This window comes from Cygnus olor, chromosome 13 (assembly GCF_009769625.2).
Source record: "Cygnus olor isolate bCygOlo1 chromosome 13, bCygOlo1.pri.v2, whole genome shotgun sequence".
In the NCBI taxonomy this organism is placed as follows: Eukaryota; Metazoa; Chordata; class Aves; order Anseriformes; family Anatidae; genus Cygnus; species Cygnus olor.
This window is the reverse complement of record NC_049181.1, coordinates 10,335,626-10,351,808: the sequence shown is the minus strand read 5'-3', so window position 1 is coordinate 10,351,808 and position 16,183 is coordinate 10,335,626. Positions and strand designations below refer to the sequence as shown.

Below are 16,183 nucleotides of genomic sequence, written 5' to 3'. Positions count from 1 at the left end.
GTAAGTGGCTTGCTGCCAGAGTCCAGCACAGCCTGCCCTAAAGCGCACCACGCTTTGCTGCTCAGCAGTCACCCCTCGCTTGATGCTTAAGTGCTGTGCTTGGGATTTTTAAGGAAAATAACCCAGACCGGGTGCCAACGAGCCAGGAGGCAGGCAGCAGAAGCCTGCTATGCCAGCATCACCTTCCAGCAGAGCGCCCGGCTGGGGGAGCTAACTGCCTCGAGCCATCGCTGCTCTCTGCGCCGCCACAAAGCTCGCAGCCTCCGCAGGCAGCTGGGAGCTGAGCTGCGGCAAGCAACCGCTGGCTGACGGCGCAGAGGATGCTTCCTCAAACGCAGCCTCTGGTCCGAGCCGCTAGCTGCTGCAGGGCCTCTGCTCGCGCGTCGCGTTAGGACAGCACGGCCCCTCTGTTTGTGAGAAGTGTGAGGGCTGTGCAGGGGAGTTCAAGTTACCCCAGTTCTTCCCGGGTCAAAACCGTCGCGGCTGCAAGGAATCTCGCCTGCCTCTCCCTCTCCTCCAGGCCAAGCACCCGGAGGTGAAGAGGGCCCGCTTGGGCAGCTACACAACTGCAACAGGCCTTTTCAAGCCTTTTTCCAATTATTGCTTCATCTACCAACTATTCGGATTCACCGCAGAGGTTTAAAGTACTTCTAAGCTACAACTGCTGTAATAGAGGCACGAACTATTTTAAAGAAAACAGAAGCTGCAGAAGTTTAGAAGCGGCCCTTCTGAAGGCAGCGTTCTGCCGCAGGGGTTCTCAAGTCAGCCTGAAGAGCACCACCGCAGAGCTCCCGCAGGGACGCTGCTGGTGCACAAGTCTGCAGAGCCTCAGGCTCGGACTTATTTTATGTACCTTTTGGAACGCCGTGAGGAGCTGCTAACCATGGGCAAGATTTCTTCAAAACCCTTCCTAAGCGATCAAATCATAAACTGTTCAGCTTTGTAAGGAACACCTTCCAGTTGGGTTCACGTACTTGCAAGTCCCACCCCACCAAAAGCAGGAGATACAGACGAAACGAGCAACAGATCTCTTCCAATTACTTTAATATAGTCCAAAATCTGTGGGATGGAGCTTAGAACTGGATCACCTGGCCCTGCAAAAAGGAAGAGACAGCGAGTTTACTCACCACTGAATCTCTGACAATTATTGTCTGACAATACTCTTCCACAGCCCTGCCTCCAAAGGCAGGCAGGCCACCGGAGGTGTTGCTGCTAACCCCTCAGCCTGACACACCGCCTCTGTGCTTCCCCCCAGGCCCCCGCCGTGTTCAGGACCGCACCATCCACCACACCAGCCGTCCCTGGCGCACAGACGTACCTTTCTCTTCTTGTCTCCTCCCAGTTCAAAGTGCTTGCACCTCTTAATCGCCAGCATCCTCTTGGACCTGCAGTTGGGCTCCACGCACTCCAGCCTCAGCACGATCTTCTTTGTGGTCTTGGCCTGGGAGGAGAAGAGCAGAGGGTATCAGTGAACAAAGCGTCCAAAAGCAGGTAAGTGCCACTCTCGGGAAAAGCCTGTTACCTGCACTGCTTAAGATTCACCAGCTTATTTCTGAAACAAAGAGGAAACTCCCAACGCAGTTGGGCTCCCTCCCTCCGTTAAACACACCAAGGTACCTCGAAAGACCAGTGAAAGAACTCAGTGGATCTGTGCCTTCACCTGCAACCGCGCTTCGTGTTTAAACAGGACACTGGCAAAAGCGTTTACTGGGACGGGGTTGGTCTCAGAGCAACTGGGCTGCTGCAGAGGGGAGTCCCACTGGAGGAAAGTCTGCTCCGGCAAACGCACCGAGGAGCAGCCCCTTGTTCAGGGCGTGGGATGACAGGCCCTGGCAGCGTTCAGGGAGTTCGGCAGAGAGCCCACAAGGAACGCCTGAAAGCTGGCAACCCCTTCCCCTGGAGGAGCAGTGATGCGACGTGCTGAACGCAGAGCTGCAGCTACTGACAAGAGAGATGCTAATCTGAAGGCTGCGGAGGGAAGAAGCCAAAGCTGTGAGGTCGCTGGAGCAGCGGGAGAGCCGCAGCCACTGGTTACAAACCCCAGCTGCTCACCCACACGGTGCTGGCTGGAGGGAAACAGCAACGGGCAGGGCAGCGTGCAGGTGGAGTGCCAAACTGGGAGAGCAGTACTGCTGCTTTGCGTACCCTGCTCGCAGGAGCATCTCCTGCGAACCCTCCCAGCTTCCTGGCACAAAGTCAGCTTAAACAACCCCTCACCAGTCTTCTTCCTGCTGGAAGGCTTCCTGGAAGTCTCCAGCAGAACGCCGGGGCTTTCCAGCAGGTAGCCAAGTAGCTCTGTAAGCACAGCTACACAGTTTGCACGAGAACTCTGACAAATCTGTCAGGTTTTGCTTCCCTGCTGTGAATTTCAAGGTTTTTGTCCCCCATCTCTTAGCAGAAGGGGCACACAGAGCTACACACGCCGTAGGTCTACAATTCCAGGCACCCCATAAACTGAAGAGGAAGGATGGCAGCAGCACATCGCTCTAGTGCACCGTTAACAGAACGCACCGCTCTTCCCACTTCTGCTTTGAGACTCTCAGAACAGCAGCTCTGATTTGCTGGCTCAGCGATATGGATTTCTTGGGAGTGCAGAGTGCAAGGAAAGCGTTCTGCGCTCTGCAGTACTCCCAGGAGCTGGGAACTCTTCACCCCCATTGCACCCTTGCCAGTGAAGGCAGCCTGGCTATGCAGGGCCTCACGGACCTGGAAAACAAGTTCCAAAGACGAACTACCAACACTTCGACAACATCTGGAAAGCTAATAGCAGGCTTTCTTTCCCTTTGTCATATCCTTCCCCTTTAGCAAGGGGGAAAATATGCCTTTCATTAAAAGCATTACTCCCATTAAGGCCATGCTCTCCTCAAGCATCACGATCCCTGCAGAAGCTGCTTCGCAAACACAGGCTGCGTCACTCCAGCATGAAAAAGGAGCATCTACATGAGAGCGAGCAGCACGGGCAAACATCTGGGGTGGGAACTGTGTTCTTACACTGCCTCGACACCACTACCAGCACAGAGCTGCTGTGGCAGCGCTCGAGCACACGACCAGCCCACGGCTGAGGAGGGAGATGTGTCCCGCTTCAGCAGGGTGCGTGGACTGTGAGGACGTCAAGGCTCGGAGGAGACGCACTGACCTTCTTGCGGAAGATGGGCTTCGTCTGGCCGCCATAGCCGCTTTGCTTCCTATCGTAGCGCCTCTTGCCTACAGGGGGAAACGAGCACACTTAGGCAATACCCCAGACACACTACAGGCACAACCAGAGCTTCCACCCGGCACTAGCACACCTCGGCCTCCAGCTGCCCAGCAGCAGCCCCGCCCCCACCCCAGCCGCACCGCGCCCCCCGCCGCCCCCGGCTCACCCTGGGCGTACAGCGAGTCCTTGCCCTTCTTGTACTGCGTGACTTTGTGGGGCTGGTGCTTGCCGCACTTCTTGCAGTAGGTCCGGCGGGTTTTCGGCACGTTCACCTGCGGCAGCGGGGAGAAGCCCGTCAGTCAGCACGGCCGCCCCCCCACCCCCCACCCGCCCGCCCGCCGGGACGGGCCCCGCGCCGCCGCCCCGGGCCCGCCGCCTCCCCTCGAGGCCCCGAGCGGCCCCCAGCAAGGGCAACGGCCAGCGCGGCCGGGCCGAGGCGCCGCGGGGGCGGATGGCGGCGGATGGAGCCAGGGCCGCGGCCCCGGGACGCCCGCACCCACCATCTTGGCGGCGGCACCCGAAGAGAAGGAGCGGGCCGGAAGCGGAAGGAGATGGGAGCGGGGAGCGTAGAGAGGAGGGGCGCGGGGGAGAGAGCGCCCCCCTGTGGAGGGAGGGGGCGGGGACAGGGGGACATGGGGACACAGGGACACGGGGACAAGGGGACAAGGGGATATGGGATGCTGGGACATGGGGAAGTAGGGACATGGGGTGCAGGGACATGGGGACATAGGGACATGGGGTGCAGGGACATGGGGACACAGGGACATGGGGTGCAGGGGTATGGGGACATACGGACATGGGATGCAGGGACATGGGGACATAGGGACATGGGGACATAGGGACATGGGGACATAGGGAGATGGGGTGCAGGGACATAGGGACATGGGGTGCAGGGATATGGGGACACAGGGACATGGGGTGCAGTGACATGGGGACATAGGGACATGGGGTGCAGGGACATGGGGACACAGGGACATGGGGTGCAGTGACATGGGGACATAGGGACATGGGGTGCAGGGACATGGGGACACAGGGACATGGGGTGCAGGGGTATGGGGACATGGGGACATACGGACATGGGTTGCAGGGACATGGGGACATAGGGACATAGGGACATGGGATGCAGGGACATGGGGACATAGGGAGATGGGGTGCAGGGACACAGGGACATGGGGTGCAGTGACATGGGGACATAGGGACATGGGGTGCAGGGATACGGGACAAGAGAACATGGGGACATGGGGTGCAGGGTCATGGGTGGCCAGGGACGTGGGGTGCAGGGACAAGGTGGACAGGAGGCCCCCACCTGCTCTTCATGCATGCCACCCCCTGCCCACCCCAAATCCCAGCCCCGCTGCCCAGCCCCATGCCCCATGCCGCCACCCCCGGCCCCTTCTCCCGGACCCCTCGTCCAGGCCCGTGACCCAGCGCCACGTCCAGCCCCGACACCCCCGCGTGCGGCAGGGCCGGTGGTGCTGGCACTGTGGAGGTGGCCCCGGCCGTCTCCAGGAGGAAACACAGCTGCTGCTTTAAGTAAGAAACACAGAAAGAAAAGGGGAACCGAAAGGGTGGGGTTGGCCGGCCGCGTCCTTCCTCCCAGCGTGGCCGACCCCACCATCACTGCGTCGCATCCCCGCCGCCACAGCCGCCCCGACCCGACCCGCGGTGCTGGGCCGCTCGGGGCGGGCGCGGGGCAGCCGGCGCAGCGGGACCCCTGCCACCGGGGCTGGCGGGCAGGGCTCGGTGAGTGCGGGGGGCCGGGGCAGCACGGCCCTGCTGTCGCGTGGCACGGGGAGAGGCGACGAGGGCGGCACGAGGGCTCGCGGCCTCACGCCTCTGCCGGCGTCCCCGGCTGTGCACCGGTTGGGGATGGGGGAGGCATCCTGGGCACGGGCTACGTGCTGGTGAGCCACGGTGGGCAGCCCTGGACGGCTGCACCCGGTGCTGGCAGCAGCCCACCGGCGGCAGGGACGGCTGCCGTGGGGCCACGGAGCAAGGAGCCTGCGTTGGAGCCGGGGTCGGGCAGCGGGGGGGTGCTGGGGGCCATGGGGTTGCACTGAGCGGGGGGCTGAGGGGGTTTGTGGGCGCTCACGGCGCTGGGGCTGTGCTGGAGCACGGCGTCGGGCCGCTGGATGGGTGCTCGTGGCGCTGGGGCAGGGTGTCGGGGAGGTCTGTGGGTGCTGGGGGCCTCGGGGTGCACTGGAGCAGGGGTCGGAGTGCTGGCGCTGCCTTCGCCGGCCCCTCGCTCGCTGGGCTGGGAGGGATGAGCATGGGAGACCCAGGGCGGGAGGCGTGGAGGGACCCGGCCACAGCTCTGCGTTCATCCCCAGCCCCTCTCGCAGGCCGGGTTCCCTCCTCCGTCCTCACAGCCTTCGTTTTTGTCACCCTCCGGGCTGTGCCCGAAATGGGGGGGGGGTTGGTGTTGTCATCCCTGGGGAGAGCTGGTTCTGGGGGAAGGAGACCCCAGGCCCCTTCCCCTCTGCCCTGCAGCGACAGAGACGTTCCCAGCCCCCCGTGTCACCCTTCCAGCCTGCCCCGAGCTCGCCAGCCCCGTGGCCACCCACGGTCAGGCTGTCAGGCTCCTCGGCAGGACGCGGGCACAGCACGGAGCCCCGCAGGGCCCTGGTGCAGCACAGCCAGGCCCGGCAGCACCGAGTGCGGTGGCCGTGTCAGAGCACGCCTGGCCGAGGTGTGACAATGGCAGGAAGTCACATCGGGCTGGGGCAGGGGGGGACGCTCCCAGCCACCCACTCGCCACCTCTGCTGCCACGGCGAGGCAGCGATGGCCGAGTGGGGAGGTAGGTGGGTCCTGCCGGGCGGCCAGGCGTCGAGCCGGGCAGGGATGAGCTGGGACACAGGCGGGGAGGCTGCGCCAGGTGGGAGGTGGGGACGGGGAGGCATCCCTGTGTGACACTCACTGTCCTTTCCTGCCCGCTGTCGCCGTCGCAGAGGACGTGGTAAGGAGCTGCCCCATCTGCCCACCACTGCTGGCGGTGACGCAGCTGCTGCGGCCCAAGGTAAGGCTCCCCGCGCCCCCATGGCTCAGGACCCCTGGGGCAGGGGCCAACACAACCACCTGTCCTGGCCCCAGTTCCCTCTACCCCCATGGCCAGATCAGCCAGAGGCTGCTGGTTCTTCTGGAAGACTCCGACAACTCAGTATTTCTATGGTGTTTTGTATTGTTCCTTAAACTACCCAAATAGCCCAGGAAGGTTACGGCGAACAGGGCCGCTTACAGCACCTTTGGTCCCTGCCGTGAGCAGACGTGCTGCCCAGGCGGGCAGCAGGGGGCTTGACCCCGCTGCTCCAGGAAAAAGGGAACAAAGCAGAGGTGAAGGGGAGCAGGAGGTTGGGGAAGGAGGGCCGGTGGAGGTCTGGGTGGGATATGGACCAGCAGCAGCGCCACGCAGCTCCGTGCCCCCTGCGAGGTGCCGGCAGGACCGGGGCTGGTTACAGCCTCGAGGGGAAGCAGCCCGTGCCTCCAGCTGCGGGGTGTTGGAAACGCCCGGACCCATCCCTGGAGAGGCTCGGGAGGATTTAAGCACCTCTGGGTGCTGGCTGGAGGCAGCGCTTTGAGCCTGGCCCTCACCGAGCGCCGCTCACGCAGGGAAGGGAGCTTAGCATTGCCTGCGTGCTCCTGCAGGACGACTTCAGGGCCACCCTGTGCTGTCAGCAGCACAGCGCTGCGGGCATTCGGGGCCAGGACTTTTAGGGCTTTCAGGACTTCGGGGCCTGGGCTTTTAGGATCCTGCCACCGCAGCTGTCCCTCGCGCGCTGCCAAGCCGGCACGGCCACAGCAGGCAGAGCGCAGGCGAGCAGCGGGAGGAAACGGCCCCCACAAGCACCGCCGGTGCTGAGGGGAGGAGGGAGGGTGCTGGGTGTCGCTGCTCGGCCTCCACGCTCCTCCCCGAGGCGATGTTTCTCACAGCCTCCCCAGCTCCCTCCCTCTCCAGCCGTCCAGGCGCGGGGACCCCTCCGGCGCCCTGCTGGAGCTGAAGCCTGCCGGGTGGTGGCTCGGTCCGTAGCATGGCACCTCGAGGGGGAAGTGTCAGCAAGAGGTCACCCTGCAAACACCCCGAACGTGCGTGAGGTCTGGCCGTGGGCAGGTTTTCAGCTGAGCAAGCGCCGTGTCGGTGTCACCCTGCACACAGCACCCCGGGGAGCACGGCGTCGAGGCAGCCGGGGTGGCCGACATGGCCAGCGTCATCCTGGAGAGCATCTTCCTGAAGCGCTCGCAGCAGAAGAAGAAAACATCTCCCCTCAACTTCAAGAAGCGCCTGTTCCTGCTGACGGAGAGCAAGCTGTCCTACTACGAGTACGACTTCGAGCGCGGGGTGAGTCCGCGGGGCCGCTGGCCGTCCCTCACCAGGACGCGGGGTGGGTGGGTGGGTGGGACGAGGGCCTGGGGCTCCCCAGGTCCCCTGCGTGGAGATTGCTCAAACCCACCCCATCTCTCGCAGCGCCGAGGCAGCAAGAAGGGCTCGGTGGACATTGAGAAGATCACCTGCGTGGAGACGGTGGTGCCCGAAAACAACCCTCCCCCCGAGCGGCAGGTCCCGGTGAGGGTCCCCGCTTGTGTCCCCTGTCCTGTCGCTGGGGAGGTGGGCAGCGGCCCTGCCTCAGGGTGACGGGAGCCGGGGACAGTGTCCGTCTCTGCCTCTCTCTTCCAGAAGAAGGGGGAGGATTACAACAACATGGAGCAGATCTCGATCATCGAGCGGTTCCCCTACCCCTTTCAGGTGAGTCCTTGTCGTGCCCCCTTCACCAGCCTGCTCTGCGTGGCTGCGGGGTGCCAGGGACTGGCATTGCACCAGGGGTGAGGACAGCAAGGGCCACCTGGGGACAAGCACAGCATCGTTTTGGGGATGCCCATATCCTGTGTCGGGCGGGCTGGTGAGCCTCTGTGGGCACCAAGGAATTGGGCAGCTCTCTTTAAGGGGAGATGGAAACCAGCTCTGAGCTTTATCCTGCAGCTTTCGGTTCCCTGGCCGATGCTGGAGGGATGCTCCCTGCCCGCTGCTCGCTCAGCCCCCAGCCCAGCTGCCCGCCCTCGCTGGCACCCCAGCACACCGAAAGTCAGAGAAGGAAGTGGAAAGTCTCGGGGGAGGGGGCTTATTTATAACCTCCCTGTCATGGTCCCGCGAGCACCATGGGGCCAGCACACACCGGCCCGGCTCGTGCTCTGCACCGGCTGCTCTGGGTGCCCGCAAGCCTCTGCTCCCCCGTTTCCCCCCGCGAGCCCCCAGCCCCGTGCCACGTGTGTTGCCCACAGGTGGTGTACGACGAGGGGCCCCTCTACGTCTTCTCCCCGACAGAGGAGCTGCGCAAACGCTGGATCCATCAGCTGAAGAGTGGTGAGTTCGTGGTCCACCGGCTCCCTGTGTCAGTGATCAGGAGCAGCCGGCTGCGCGTGCAGCGTGACTCAGACTCTGGGTTTCCGGGGGCTCGCTGCCTCGTGGTTACATTATCCCATATCTGCGGAAGAGTGAGCTCTATCAGAAACTGCTCCCATGCAGTCATAAGGCCGTGCAGTCATAAGGCCGTGCCCTACGTGCATGTTTGTTTGTAACGTCCCCGCGCTGGCACGAGCCATCTCCTGAGGAGGTGGGCGCTCGCCTCCGCCGTCCGCTGACCCCTGCAGCATCACAGCCACACTGACCGAGGTGTCTTGCCTCCCCACAAACCTGCTCCAAATTAGCTCAAGCAGCCTCAGAGGGCAAGAGGAAATGGCAGACGTGGCCACACAGCTGCGCCGGCACATGAGGGGAAGGTAGAGCCCCCGTTGCTTTAGGAAGGAAACAAGGATGAAAAGCCTGAGTGGAGCCTGGGAGCATTTCCCAGCCCATCCCAAGGCTTGCACAGTGCTTCTGAGCTGCTGCTGAGCTGCAAGGCTGCTCTCTCCTCGAGCTGGGAGCACGCTGAGGCAACGCTGCGCAGAGGGGCTGGGGTGCTTGCGGTCGGACAAAATCTGATGGAGCTGCCCGTGTGTGCCTCTTGATGCATGCGTATCTTCTGTGGCTTCGTGCTGGGAGGGTTAGATTAGCTGCTCGAATTGACACAGGGAAGTTTGCCCGAGCGAGGCGGAAGCAGAGCAGGCTGATAACGGGGAAGTCAGTTATTTCACGACAGCCCTGCTCTGCCCCAGCAGCCGGCCCCGGCCCCACTTCCCTGCTTGAGGAGGGGGTTGCTGCGGCAGCTGAAGCCGATGTAGAATCCACAGGGAAACGGGGAGAGAAAACGCTGGCTGCGTGCTGCCGGGACGCCCACATCCTGCTCTGTGGAGAGACGGGGCTATCTGCAGCTGGTGGAGGGCCGGCGCCACGTGAGGTGGCGTTTAGGCACATCTGACTGCCCCCAGGCTCGGCAAGGAGCAGGAGGAAGCTGGTCGGTGTGAGCCTGGCGGGGGAGCAGCCACCCAACAAGGGAGGTCCCTGAGCAGGCAGGGGACGGTGGCGGCATCCTGCTCTGCCCACACACAAGCCAGGTCCATCACTTTCGAAAAATGGGCCTCAAAAGAGCTGCAGACCACAGGCCTCAACAGCCCAGGGCACATTTCAGCTGGCAGGAGGACCGGTCGCAGCAGGAGCTGGCCCTCCAAGCGTGTTTGTGTCCCTTTGTAGAGCTGCCAAAGTGCTTTGATCAAATCTGAGAGGAAAGGGCTGGCCCTCCCTCGCTAGGAGGCTGGTGTCACAGGGCTTGCATCGCTGTGGCACTGAGACAAAAGCAGTGCACTGAGGGAAACCCGACAGCAGAGCCACATGGCTGCATATCAGGAGCAGAGCAGTGGGTGAAACAATTTACTGGGGCTGATCGTCTGCACTGGGGGAGCACAAAACTCTCAGCAGCGGGCTGGGGACGGAGCACTGGGTCACACATATCTCCCCTCCTCTGCCACAGTGATCCGGTACAACAGCGACCTGGTGCAGAAGTACCACCCCTGCTTCTGGATCGACGGCCAGTACCTGTGCTGCTCCCAGACCGCCAAAAATGCCATGGGCTGCAAGATCCTGGAGAGCAGGAACGGCAGTAAGACACTGGGCGCCCTTCCCTTGCCTGTCCCCAGCCCCAGGGACCACCTCCCACCTGCCCACTGCAGCTGGGGATCTGTTCTCACCTTCATCGTTCTTGTGTTGTGAAGGTTTAAAAGTTGGGCGGTCACATCGCAAAACAAAGAAGCCTCTTCCCCCTACTCCCGAGGAGGATGAGGTAAGGGCCAGCCAATGTGGGTTCGCTCCTAGGTGTTTAAGGAGAGGTCTGCCTGGGAAAAGCCAACACATTCACTGACACAACTGAGTGTGGCTCAGGGGTTTGCAGACCGGGACTTGGCTCCGGAGAGGGATGTCAAGGTGGTGCCCCAAGGGGAAGGAGCTTGAACCAGGGGATGGAGCCCAAAGACCCAGAGGAAAGTCAAACGATCACACCCCTGAGGGTCCCATGGGGGAGCTAGGAAGAGAGAGAAACCCTGATATAGGGTGGGGGAGTCATGGGTTAAACCCAAAGGTATAGAGAAGAAGCTTACCTTTGGTGAAGACATGCCTCCAAGGAGGAAGTGTTGCAATAAAAAGCACTGGGGTGGATCGATCTCTTGGTGGAGTTATGTGTGGCAGCTGAGACATGCTGTGCTGACCCGGCCAGTCCTGGGGAGAGTCTCACCCAGGAAACAGTGTGTGTGCCTGCCTGCCTCACCGTGTCCCGTGCTCTCCCTTTCTCTGGGGAAGATGGTGATGAAGCCCCTGCCTCCCGAGCCAGCCCCCGTCGCGGCGGGCGAGATAAAGAAGGTGGTGGCCCTGTACGACTACCTGCCGATGAATGCGCAGGACCTGCAGCTGCAGAAGGGCGAGGAGTACTTCATCCTGGAGGAGAGCCACCTGCCCTGGTGGAAAGCCCGTGACAAGAACGGGTAAGGGCTCCACCACCTCCGGCACTCGCCCCGCAGCTGTGTCCTGCCCCAGCATCGCCCCTGGGGTGGCCCCAGGGACCCCCACCCTGCACTGGGGAGCCCGGACGGGTCTCAGGCTCTCAGCCTGGCCGGCTCTTCGCTCCATGGGCTGAGACAGGCTGCCTGCCTGCACGCTGGGCTCCTGCACCAGCTGGCACGTGGGGAGGGTGAGGGAGACACAGCAGGCTGTGGTGGTACCAGCCGTCCCTGGGCATGAGCACCACAGGGTATGTGCTGAGGTTTTTGAGCCTGTTTCTACTCAGATTTCTGGGACAGGAACCCGCTTTCCTCTTGGCCTCCTCCATCGGTGCATGACCATCCCCTTTTTCTCCTGCAGGAGGGAAGGATACATCCCCAGCAACTACGTCACCGAAACCAGCAATTCCCTGGAGATCTTTGAGTGAGTAGGAGAAAGCACAGGGACGTGGCAAGTTGTGCTTGTTCAGAGCCTTTTTACGTCCAGTTCTGGGCCAGGGTCAGCCGGGCTGGGGACAGTGGTGGCTGGGGGATCTCCCTGACGGCTGTGTCCCTGCCCCAGGTGGTACTCCAAGAATATCACCCGGAGCCAAGCAGAGCAACTGCTGAAGCAGGAGGTAAGCGTTGACTCGCGGGGCTGGGTCTTCCACGCACATGACCTCCGTGGGCTGCTGTCACCCCTTCCACTGCAGCTGACAAGGATAGAGCTGCCTAGATCTGGACCAGAAATGACTTAGCTGAGAGCCCCATGGTCCCAGCAGCGTGGTTACCCTAGGCTGCCTGGGGGACAGACAGACAGAACGGACCCTGCAGCCTGTGTCACCCCAACAGCCCAGGAACCATCTCTGCGCACTGTGACCTCCTCCTGGGAGGCACGTCAGTAGGTGGCCCCCGGGCAGAAGCTGGAAGTAGGACTCCTTTAACTCATTGCACCGTCTCCAGACACGCTGTGATTGTCCCTCTTTTTAAGTCCCACCTGCTACAACCACCCCCTCACAAATACCTGACCCCTCTCTCCTTTCTGTTTTAGGGTAAGGAAGGGGGCTTCATTGTCCGCGACTCTACCAGCAAGACAGGGAAATACACTGTCTCCGTCTACGCCAAGTCCTCTGTGTAAGTGGATGTAAGAATAGCTTGTTCCTGTCTCAGAGGGCCTGGCCAGGCACCTCTCGCCCTCTGCCTGCCCTCCAACCCCACACGCTGTCTCCCCAGAGACCTCCAAGGCATGATCCGCCATTACGTCGTGTGCTGCACCCCCCAGAATCAGTACTACCTGGCAGAAAAGCACCTCTTCAACAGCATCCCGGAGCTCATCACGTACCATCAGCACAACTCCGCCGGTGAGCGCTCGTGGGCACGGGCAGAGCTGGCAGCTGTACCCGCGCCCAGTGCCCTTCATCAGCTGCTAGCACCTGGGCTCCAGCAGGGGCTGGCTCTGTCCCCCACGGGGTGCATACTCACCCTCTACCTGGTCTGGGACAGCCCAGCTGCAGCTTCAAACAACTTGTTCACACATCTCTGCTTAGGCATGTCTGCAGCCGCAGGGACCTCACATCCCCACAACATCCCTTCCCCTGACTTCCTGCAGGGCAGCACCCATCCAACACCCCTCTGCACCCACCCCACCAACGGTGCTGTGCTCTCCCGTCTGCAGCCCTCGCCAGCGCCTGCAGCAATGGACTGTAAACCAGGCTGGAGGAGGCTGGGAGCAACATTGTTCCTTTTTATTGATCTGGACAAAAGCAAAACATGAACCTATCCCTCGTAACCCACCCACCAGCACGGGTTCCTAGATGATAGCACCTCTCAGGCAGGGCAGAAGGAGAGGGGGATGCAGCCCAGGGAAAGCCGGAGCAAGAATCTTCCAAGCTGTGACAGTCTCAAAGAGAGGACAGGGACAGAGTGAGGCCACCAGCGTTTTTACAGACATCACGAGATCCTCACCTTGTTGCTCTGCGGGCAGGAGGCGTGTGTTCCCCACTGGAAGGACGTGGGTAAGCACGGCGTGGCAATGCACCTTTCTGTGTTTCAGGGCTCATATCCAGACTGAAGCATCCCGTGTCTCAGCACCGGAAAAGTGCCCCTTCCACAGCTGGCCTGGGCTATGGTAAGCTGCCCTGGGCTACCTCACGCTTCCCTGCCCATGGGGCCTGAGGGGCACGCAGCACGGGCTCTCTGCCTTCAGTAACTTGCCAGGGCAGGGATCCTGGCTGTCCCCTCACAGCAGGGCCCGCAGCATTCCCAGGGATCACTTCCTCACAGCCACTGGCCCTCTGGGGTCAGTACCAACCAAGAGACGTGCAAGCTACTTTGCTCCCCACCCCCTGGAGGAACAGGTCTTGCATTTTATGGATTTTCTGTGATGGTTTTTCAGGCATGCTCATGGTCTTTCAGCATGATTTCTTTGGGGGCAGCACATGTCTGCGAGCTCCTCTTGGACCAGCTAGATCAGATGACTGGGAACATGCTGCAGGGAGGGCACCTGCACCCCCCTCACACTCACTCTCTGTCCTAGGGTCGTGGGAGATTGACCCCAAGGACCTGACCTTCCTGAAGGAACTGGGGACGGGGCAGTTTGGCGTGGTGAAGTACGGGAAATGGAGAGGCCAGTACGACGTTGCCATCAAGATGATCAGGGAGGGCTCCATGTCAGAGGATGAGTTTATCGACGAAGCCAAAGTCATGATGTAAGTGTGAGCAGCCTCCGGGTGAGTGCAGGATGTGTCCTGTCAGAATGCCTGCACTCTGACGGTTTGGAGGGACAGCACCAGGCAGCCTCACACACTGTGAAATGCATCTGCACTGCAAGAGATTTCTCCTTTGGTGCTCATTTGCCACTGAGCTTTCCACCCGCAGCTGGGTCAGGAGCACTTTGCCAAATTCTCCCTCTCCTTACCCAGCAATGCTTCTTTTGCAGCTCAGCCCTGCAGATGCTCACAAGTGCCCTTCTTGCCCCCAACATAGGAACCTGTCTCATGAGAAGCTGGTGCAGCTCTACGGGGTGTGCACGAAGCAGCGCCCCATCTTCATCATCACCGAGTACATGGCTAACGGCTGCCTCCTGAACTTCCTGAGGGAAACTCGGCGGCGCTTCCAGCCTGCTGAGCTGCTGGAGATGTGCAAAGACGTCTGTGAAGCTATGGAGTACCTGGAATCCAAGCAGTTCCTGCACCGAGACCTGGTAGGGATGTGGCTGAAGGACACGTCTCCAGCTCAGTGGGAGCCACAGCATGTCCTAAACATGTTCCAGCTAGTTCAGCGTGAGGAGAGGCAACTGTTCAGAATCTCTCCCTGAGCTTCCCTGCCCACCTGAGCATGGACAGGGTGCCCACCATGGCATGTCTGGAGTCACTGCTCCAGTGAGCTAGCAGACTGCAGAAAGGGCAGGACTAGGCAGCTTTCCAGGGGACAGAAAATACATTTTTGGCTAGGACAGGGCTTTGAATCAGGCAACACAGGCAGCATCCCTGGCTCGGACGTGGAGAGGGGGCACTTCATCCTCGTGAAACGATGAGCCTGGTTTGCCAGGCCTCTGGCTGGCACTGCCAGCTTGCGGTGCTGCTCTCTGGGGTGTTGGAGGGAGTCTTGGTGCTGTGCCAGCACTGCTCAGCAGTAGACACAACACTGGTGTGATACCAGTGCTGTTCTAGCGCCAAGTGCAGAGCACAGCACTGTTTGGGCCAATGCAGGGAAAGTTAACTCCATCCCAGCCAGACCCAGCACAGTAGGAGTGACTGCCTCCATCTCTCCACCCACAGGCTGCTCGCAACTGTTTGGTGAATGACCAAGGGATTGTGAAAGTCTCAGATTTTGGCCTTTCCAGGTCTGGTAGCCATGTCTGTGTCACTCTCCTGTCTCAATTCTACATCTCCTTCAGTCTCCTCTGCACTTTAGTCTTTCTTCCCCACCATTCTCCAGCTCCGCTTTTCTTCTGCTTTCTCCTGTCTTTCATCTACCTGGCTCAACCTTCTACCTCTACACTTTCCACCCTCCCCTTTCTTACTTCCCTCATCCCTGTTCCCCTTCTTGCCACTTCTTTTCCTCCAACTCTAATCTCCTGGCCGCAGCTTTCTTCCCACATCCCAGTTTTGCCTCTTGTGATGCTGTGTCACTGTAGCCCTTCCCCAGCCTTGACTAACACATGCTTGTTTGCAAAGGGACTTTTTGCCTGCTGAAACCCATGCAAAGTGCAAACTCTGAAAGCTGTTGATTCCTTTTGGGCTTGACTGGTTGCATGGAGACAAGTGAAACAGGACAGGATCAGGACAGCTGCCCTGATCTGTTTATCTGCTGCAGATACGTTCTAGACGATGAGTACACAAGCTCCATGGGGTCAAAGTTCCCAGTTCGGTGGTCCCCTCCTGAAGTGCTTTTGTACAGCAAGTTCAGCAGCAAGTCTGACGTCTGGGCTTTTGGTAAGAGCACAGCATTAACGACTCAGGGGTAAGAACGAGGGCAGCCCAACAACAGCGAGCTCCTCCACAAACCAACTTCAGGCACAGATGCCCCCGTGCCCAGAGGTGTCCCCCGTTTCCCACAACAGGCGTGCTGATGTGGGAGGTTTACTCTCTGGGAAAGATGCCTTACGAGAGGTTTAACAACAGCGAGACAACAGAGCACGTCATCCAAGGCCTGCGCCTCTACCGCCCGCAGCAGGCCTCGGAGCGGGTCTACGCCATCATGTACAGCTGCTGGCACGAGGTACGTGTCTGCCCCCTCACCCTGCAGCTCTCCGGGGCCAGGAGAGGCCCCGGGCGGCGGGGCAGGACCCCACGGCTCCCGTGTCGCCCCGCAGAAGGCCGAGGAGCGCCCCACGTTCACCGCGCTGCTGGCCGGCATCCTGGACATCACGGACGAGGAGCCGTGAGCGCCGGGCGGGCTGCCCGGCACCGGTGGCTGGTACTGCCGGGCCGGCCCCGCCTCCCCACCACCACCACGACCACGACCACCACGAAGCCCTCTATCAGCCCAAGACCCCCTCAGTGCACAATAAACGGCGGCAGCGCCGCGACATTCCCCCCCGCTCCTCCTCCCCGCCTCCCTCCCTGCCGGCCCGCCATAAGATGGCGGCG

The 16,183-nt window shown here is 61.1% G+C and overlaps 2 protein-coding genes across 8 annotated transcripts; one reads left to right on the top strand and one right to left on the bottom strand.

The window, feature by feature from the left end:
• Positions 1-1,027: 1,027 nt before the first annotated feature.
• On the bottom strand, positions 1,028-4,274 carry RPL36A (ribosomal protein L36a). The gene is made up of 5 exons (XM_040572779.1): positions 4,269-4,274; positions 3,363-3,468; positions 3,137-3,204; positions 1,319-1,441; positions 1,028-1,094 (listed from the first exon to the last, which is right to left on the bottom strand). Exons 1-5 carry the CDS (start codon positions 4,272-4,274, stop codon positions 1,074-1,076), a joined length of 324 nt encoding a protein of 107 aa, XP_040428713.1. The 3' UTR covers positions 1,028-1,073.
• A 30-nt stretch (positions 4,275-4,304) lies between these two features.
• Positions 4,305-16,124, top strand: BTK (Bruton tyrosine kinase). 7 transcript variants are annotated; one of them, XM_040571785.1, is made up of 20 exons: positions 4,305-4,729; positions 6,146-6,213; positions 7,348-7,530; positions 7,657-7,755; positions 7,870-7,935; positions 8,469-8,550; positions 10,094-10,222; positions 10,335-10,402; positions 10,915-11,096; positions 11,473-11,535; positions 11,674-11,728; positions 12,142-12,224; positions 12,324-12,451; positions 13,144-13,218; positions 13,627-13,798; positions 14,076-14,292; positions 14,870-14,934; positions 15,408-15,526; positions 15,655-15,812; positions 15,907-16,124. In XM_040571785.1, exons 1-20 carry the CDS (start codon positions 4,435-4,437, stop codon positions 15,976-15,978), a joined length of 2,379 nt encoding a protein of 792 aa, XP_040427719.1. In that variant the 5' UTR covers positions 4,305-4,434; the 3' UTR covers positions 15,979-16,124. The 7 variants fall into 7 exon arrangements, with proteins under 7 accessions (XP_040427719.1, XP_040427718.1, XP_040427721.1 ...); XM_040571784.1 differs by having other exon boundaries at positions 4,306-4,729; positions 7,867-7,935; XM_040571787.1 differs by lacking the exon at positions 4,305-4,729 and adding an exon at positions 4,758-4,939 and having other exon boundaries at positions 7,867-7,935.
• The last annotated feature ends 59 nt before the right edge of the window (positions 16,125-16,183 follow it).

What these genes read in the sequence shown, in the direction of transcription:
- RPL36A (XM_040572779.1), bottom strand. An exon ending in AGCCCATCTTCCGCAAGAAG is followed by an intron (nt 1,442 to 3,136) that starts GTCAGTGCGTCT and finishes TTCTCCTCCCAG; the next exon opens with GCCAAGACCACAAAGAAGAT. An exon ending in GAGGAGACAAGAAGAGAAAG is followed by an intron (nt 1,095 to 1,318) that starts GTACGTCTGTGC and finishes TCCTTTTTGCAG; the next exon opens with GGCCAGGTGATCCAGTTCTA.
- BTK (XM_040571784.1), top strand. Translation starts at nt 4,435, where the DNA reads ATGGGGTGCAGGGTCATGGGTGGCCAGGGACGTGGGGTGCAGGGACAA. An exon ending in CCCCCGAGCGGCAGGTCCCG is followed by an intron (nt 7,756 to 7,866) that starts GTGAGGGTCCCC and finishes TCTCTCTTCCAG; the next exon opens with AAGAAGGGGGAGGATTACAA. An exon ending in GTCTGACGTCTGGGCTTTTG is followed by an intron (nt 15,527 to 15,654) that starts GTAAGAGCACAG and finishes TTCCCACAACAG; the next exon opens with GCGTGCTGATGTGGGAGGTT.